Source organism: Fukomys damarensis, unplaced genomic scaffold, assembly GCF_012274545.1.
Source record: "Fukomys damarensis isolate Sample0158 unplaced genomic scaffold, DMR_v1.0_HiC HiC_scaffold_16, whole genome shotgun sequence".
NCBI lineage: Eukaryota > Metazoa > Chordata > Mammalia > Rodentia > Bathyergidae > Fukomys > Fukomys damarensis.
In genome coordinates this window covers 72,448,892-72,455,918 of record NW_022900928.1, presented here as the reverse complement: position 1 = coordinate 72,455,918, position 7,027 = coordinate 72,448,892, and the positions used below count along the sequence as shown (strand labels likewise).

Genomic DNA, 7,027 nt, shown 5'->3' with positions numbered 1-7,027 from the left:
CTGTGCATCGCCAAAGGCCAAAGTAAGAAATGAGCTGTGTAATATTTTCTATACTGAAGGTAGTAGGACCACAAATGACTCCCAAACACAATTAAAAAATTGGTATTAATTTAGAATTATGATTGACAATAGATAAAATGGATCCTAATTGAGAGAAAAATCAACCAGATATGATTAGTTGCAAACAAAATGATGGAACAGAGGGAAGGAAGGAAGAGGTGAAATGAGAGAAGCCACATACCCAGATACATAGAGAAGTGATTGCTTGCAATCTATGGCTGACCAGGCATACAGAGGCCATCTTTCTGGTGTTTCTAATAACTTACTTTTATATGCAGAGAGAACAATAACATTCCCATCAAAAGAGTTTTTTTTTTCTCAGTGTTTTCTGTAGGGCTTTCTTTATTTCCTTGTTCTTCAGGTTGCAGGGGATTGAGCACAGGGATCACTGTGGTGTAGAATACAGAAGCCACATTCTCTTGGGCCAGGGAAATGGCTGTGGAGGGTTTTAAGTACATGAATGCAGTGGATCCGTAGAACAGTCCCACAGTGCAAGATGGGAGCTGCAGGTGCTGAAGGCTTTGGACCTGCCCTCAGTGGAGCTGATGCGGAGGATGCTAGACAGGATGAAGGCATAGGAAACAAGGACCATTAAACTGGTGACTACTATGTTGAATCCAGCTAAGAAGAAGACCGTCACCTCCACCTCAAAGTACATGAATGCAGTGGATCCGTAGAACAGTCCCACAGTGCAAGATGGGAGCTGCAGGTGCTGAAGGCTTTGGACCTGCCCTCAGTGGAGCTGATGCGGAGGATGCTAGACAGGATGAAGGCATAGGAAACAAGGACCATTAAACTGGTGACTACTATGTTGAATCCAGCTAAGAAGAAGACCGTCACCTCCACCTCATAGGTGCTAGAGCAGGAGAGATTCATGAGAGGAAGGATGTCACAGAAGTAATGGCTGATGAGGTGCTCGCAATAGCCCAGTTTTAACATGAGGCCAGTCTCTATTGTGGAGCCAATGAACGCCATGGTGTAGACCACAGCCACCAGCAGGGAGCAGAGAGCATGAGACATGATGATGTTGTATAGCAAAGGGCAGCAGATGGCCACATATCGGTCATAGGCCATCACTGTGAGCATGTAACACTCAGCAATGACAAAAACAAGGAAGAAGTAGAGCTGAGACATGCATTCCACATAGGAGATGGCATTCTTTTGTGACACAAAGTTGATTAGCATTTTAGGGGTGGTGACAGAAGAGTAGCAGAGGTCTATGAGTGACAGGTTGCTGAGGAAGTAGTACATGGGTGTGTGAAGCTGTCGATTGAGACATATCAGGGTAATCATGCCCAGGTTCCCCACCATGGTGACCACATAGATCCCCAGAAAGAGGAAGAAGAGGGGAAGCTGGAGCTCTGACCTGTTAGTTAATCCTCCAAGAATGAACTCTGTCACTGTATAATGATTTTCTGTAGCCATTCTGTCTGGGTGGGAGTCCTGTGGGAATAGAAGAGTAGGACCCTCTGCGTGGATGCCCTTGCACTGTGTGTGCAGCTCTTTTTCTGTATTTGGGTTGCTGAGCTGTGCTAGTCATGGCTGATGTACCCTCCTCCCAACTCCTGCTTTTCAGAGGGGAGGACCAGGCTTTTAGTATTTCAGAGATCTTGAATGGGGTCCAGATGTGGATCTCTTACTACTCTGTTTCTCCAGTATCCTAGATCCTTGGTTTTTACTGTGTTGCCCTAGACCAGAAACATTCCCATGACCTTGACCTTGACATGAATGCAATTTATCTGTCCTCACCTTACATGTACTCAACCAGGATCTCTGGGATGGGGCTTAATAATCTTTGGTTTAGTGATTCCTCCCAGGATACTGATCCATCACTCATAAGCAGTGAATTTCATTTTATACAGTGTGTAGTTTGGGAAAGAATTTGCTTCAGCAATTAAACTTTTCTAATCCTTACAAAACATTTTACAAAAATAAGTTTTTTCTAGTTAACAATAGAGAAATAGATTTAAAATATTACAAGCTATTTCTTCATATTCTGTGAATGTGAAGGTATTAATATCTCAAATTAATGGAGTGTCAGTATATTGTGGTGTTCACAAGCTGTGTCATTGAGAAAGAAGTCAATATCTATATTGAAATTCAAGAAAAATATTAACATCACCTTCAAAGTTGTTTGTAAAAGTAAACATGGGATAATACATATTTACCAAATGTACCAGTCACCTTCATGTTTCTGGGATCAAATAAGTAACACCTGAAAGTTAATGGAGGAGAAGTTGTTTTGGCTCAGGCCTGCAGAGGTTTTATTTGATGGTCAACTGGATCCAAAGCTTGAATATTATGGTGGGAAAAGATGACAGAAGAAAGCTGCTTGATGCATAACACCTGGGAAAGCAGAACCAGCGAGGAAGCGGAAGGAATCATAAATACTCTCCAAGGTCATATCCCTATGACCTACCCAGAGACACCCAAAGTGTACTTTACTAATCTCCTCAGTGTCTCCCAAGCCAGTAAAATTGCCAATCAAGTTTAACAACAAAAGAACACTGGTTAAAGATATCTAGCTATTATTTTCATAGATGGTAAAAAGACAGCAGCAAACCTGTTCATATAAAGCCCATTCATTCCTTCCAATGAATCTAGATCTACCATCTTATATATCTATCTCTGACTATATACCTATGTATCTTCTTATCACTTTCTTGTCTTTAGGTAAAGTCCTTCTGTAAGACAGAAGAAATCGACTTATCAAATTGCAACTGTCAAGATAATTTTAAACACAATTCAGGTGTTCCTGGAGGATTTACAAGGTGCTAAATGATCAGAAAAAGACATTCATTAGGTAATAATATTGTTGTTTAGATCCTTTTTCTTTATCTTCAAACCCTTGTAAAACCCCCAATCTCTCACCCAGATGGTGTAATTTCTCTCTCAGAAACTTGCCCACTCTTTCCCTTGGCAGCATGCTCTGGCCAAAATAAATTTCTCTTTTTCTAAAACAGACAGATAAACAAACAGAATAAACCATACTCTTAAGTGCATTTCTTGTATGCAGGATATTGTTGGATCTTGCTTTTTGACCCATTCTGCCAGTCTGTTTCTTTTGATTGGTGAATTGAGACCATTAACCTTGATAGTTATAACTGATATGTATTGACTTATCTTTGAAATGACATTTTCCTGCTGTTAGATTATTCCCCATTACATTTAATTTATCTTTCCTGATGGATTCATTCTGCTGGCTTCCTGGGGTTGTGATCCTCTTTGTCTTTTCTTAGGATATTGTTTAAAATTCTATGGGGTGCTGGTTTGGTATTCACGTAGTTCCTCAGGTGCTCCTTGTCATGAAAGTATCTTTTCCCATCAAATTTGAAAGATAATTTTGCAGGGTACAGCAATCAGAGTTGGAGGTTGTTTTTCTTTAGGGCCTGAAATACTTTATTCCAGTCTCTTCTGCATTTTAGGATTTGTGTTGAGAAGTCTGCTGTGATTCTGATAGACTTTCCTTTGTATGTGATGTGTTTCTTTTCTTAACTGCTTGTAGTTTTTTTTATTCTTCCTTTTGGTTTCTGAAATCTTAACTATTATATGCCTAGATGTAGATTTTTTTTGATTATGGGTAGTTGGATTCCTATATCCTCACTTATCTATATGTCAAATTCTTTTTCTCTGCTTGGAAAGTTTTCTGCCATTAATTCTGTGAACAGTTTTTTATGTTGTTTGCACTCTCTCCTGTTTCTTCAGTGACTCCAATCAATCTTATGTTATTCTTCTTTGCATCATCTAGAAGTTGCTGGATTGATTTCTCAGGGTCCTTTACTATTTAAAATTTTTTTTCTTTTCCTTGTCACTAATTGCAATCCTGTCTTTTATTTCTGATGTTCTGTCCTCACATTGGCTCATTCTTCTGTGTAAACTTATATGTGCATGTGCATGTGTGTGTGTGTGTGTGTGTGTAAAACCAAATAGTTTCTCTGATGGGATGAACTAAGAGTGTAAATAAGATCCAAATTGTATAACTGACAATGTGAAATAGGAAGAAAAAGGCTAATGGTGTTGGGGAAGTGGGAAGGGTAGGGGAAAGGAAATAAGGGAAAAGAAAAAATATGACAAAAGGAAAAAATGGAAACAAAATCTTTGTAAATAGGGGAGGGGTGAGAGAGTGAAGGGAGGGCAGGCATATGGGGGAAAAATGAGAACTAAGATCTGTCATGTAAAGGTACAAGATCCCAGTGATAAATGTAACTGTACTATATGCTTAAAAAGTACCAATAAACTCAATAAAAAAAAAAAGAAAAATTTCAGTGGAGCTTTCAATCTCCTGGAAATGTGTTTATGTCTGTTTTATGGATTCCATTTGTTTCCTATGCTGAGATTCCATCATGTTCCTTAGCTCCTCTATTTTTAAAAAAAATCTGTGTCTGCTCTAGAATTATTAATCACATCTTTCACTCTGAAAACAGAGTCTGCTGTTATCTGAGAAGTTATTTCTGATTTTATTTTTTTCAGATCCTCTTTCTTTGACAGTTCAGGGAGTCCAGGTGGTTGAGTATCAGATTGTTCATCTTGTTTCCCCTGCGGTTACCTTAGGTGACCTGGACATTAATTTTGAGTCTTTTTTACATTTCAACAGATGTGGCCTGCTGCACCTTTGATCATGTGGCTCTTTGCTTCCCCAGTGGGCTTCAATTGTCAGAAAGGCACAGAGAGGCCTTCTTCCTGCTGCTTACCAGTGTGCCAATACCTGGTTTCAAAATGGTGGCCTTCTGTGTCTCTGTTCTGCACTTTTTCCAGGTGGGGTTCTGACTGGGGCCTCTGCACACTTAGGATGTTATCTAGACATGCCTCTTGCTGGGGCCTGCACACCTGTACAGCTTTTTTCCAGGTGGGCCTTTGGCTGAGTTCTTTGTGCCCAAGCTGCTGGTGTCTGGGTGGGGCCCTTGCTTGGAGCTGTGTATCTATCTATATTGCTGTTGTGTACATGGGCTTCTGGGGTCTGCATGCAATTACTGATCTAAACTGAATTTTTTAACACATGATTTAGAAGTAAATTTCATTTGATTCCAGTAACAACTGGAACTAATTATATTTTCTCTTAGATACAAGAAATTGTATTTAAATCCCTTAGAATATAGTATGAAGACAAGAAAATATGCATGGCATTGTGAGTTCTTAAATATACATTTCCATTTATTACAAAATAAGTATTTTTATAGCTGCAAAAGATTTAAAATATCTATTTTCCTGTGCCAAATTTCTATGTCTACATATGATAAAAATGTAGAAAATCCACCTTGAATAATCATTACCATAAATCAAAATGTTTTACAAAGCAGTTTATTGTGATTGGCGTGCTGATAGGGACACCATTCTATAGGAGAAGGCCAGGCAGCAAGGATTTTATTTTTTACTCCTATAATCTTCTAATAATATAAAGTAGGTCACCACAAACCACAGTACCTATAAATTACTACATGTATTACCTCTAGTCTTACCAAGCTGTCAGAAGCTCAGGATTGCTGCTGAGAACACAGCATACCAAGAAAAATACATTTAGGGATGAAAGAAAACACATTATTGTAAATAACCTCCATTAAAAATAAGAGCTTAGAGGAGAAATATTTTCTTATACAGTTGTTTTACATATGTATTAAGCACATCTGTGGAGGAAAACTGATTATATTATCTCTTGGAAATTTTAGGGGATGCCACTGGTTTCAGTGATAAGCAAATACTTGAAATATACAGATATATGTCTAGTGCTAAATGTGCTCATAAAACCTGATACAGGCACAGAAAAGAGATCAACCAGATTGGTGGTCTTAGCACATTGTTTAGAAATGTAAGGGAAGAACATCAATTGGGATGTAGTTACTCTGGAGACTACAGGAACAATTGCTTCTATTCACACCTGCTCTGTGAATCATCTTATGTCTCCCATGTGGGTTAATTTTACATATATCAGAAAAGTCATCCCACAGTAATGATTAACTGGCCGCCACACAAACTTCAAATCTTTCTAAAGAAATAAAGAGCAATTCAGAAAGCACAGAATGTGCAGCATTCTATAAAAAATTACTAGACATTCAGATAAGCAGAAAAATAGGTCTCAAAACCAGGAGGAAAAAAAAAATAACAGACCTGATAAAATTAAGACGCAAGAGTTTGATAACAGCTGTTACAGATTTTTCAAAGGATTTAAAGTAAGTATGAACACCATGAAAATATAACTAGAAGATATAAAAAAGAGTGAAATAGTAATTCTAGGGATGAAAAATGCAATATAAAATCCAAAATAGTTACTGAAACAGCTAAATAGCACATAGTGGTAGCTAAAGCACTCAGAGAAACAATGAACAGCCCGAATAGTCTGTGGAACAAGCCAATTAACAAATGTTACAGTTCCAGAAAAATGGGTAGAAATAGGAAATTATTTTAGAAGCAATGACTAAAGACTTCACACATGGCAGGTAAAGATACAGATCACAGAAAAAGTTATTGTAGGGAAATGTAATAAACTCAGTGTTGATCTACTTTTTGTAATAACCTCTGTTCAGAAAATTCTCCAATTTGCACCTTTCTTTTTCCCTCCTATGGCCTGATATTCCATTTTCAACTTTTTTAATGATCTTTGCTTTTTATATGTTTGTTAGCATTTTGTGGTCCTATCTAAAATACAGTTAATTATCTTTTCATTTAAAAAAATTCCTTTTTGTTACCCTACTCTAGATTCTTTTTTTTTTTTTTTAATTGAGTTTTTTGGTACATTTAGAAACTCAGTGTATCTACTTTTTGTAATAACCTCTGTTCAGAAAATTCTCCAATTTGCACCTTTCTTTTTCCCTCCTATGGCCTGATATTCCATTTTCAACTTTTTTAATGATCTTTGCTTTTTATATGTTTGTTAGCATTTTTTGTTCCTATCTAAAATACAGTTAATTATCTTTTCATTTAAAAAAATTCCTTTTTGTTACCCTACTCTAGATTCTTTTTTTTTTTTTTTAAT

At 37.4% G+C, this 7,027-nt stretch overlaps 1 protein-coding gene across 1 annotated transcript; it reads right to left on the bottom strand.

Moving 5' to 3' along the window:
- Nucleotides 1-358: 358 nt before the first annotated feature.
- On the bottom strand, nt 359-1,485 carry LOC104865266 (olfactory receptor 151-like). The gene is given in 3 exon segments (XM_010628724.1): nt 359-425; nt 427-552; nt 752-1,485. Coding segments are annotated over 3 exon segments (927 nt in total).
- Between the last annotated feature and the right edge of the window lie 5,542 nt (nt 1,486-7,027).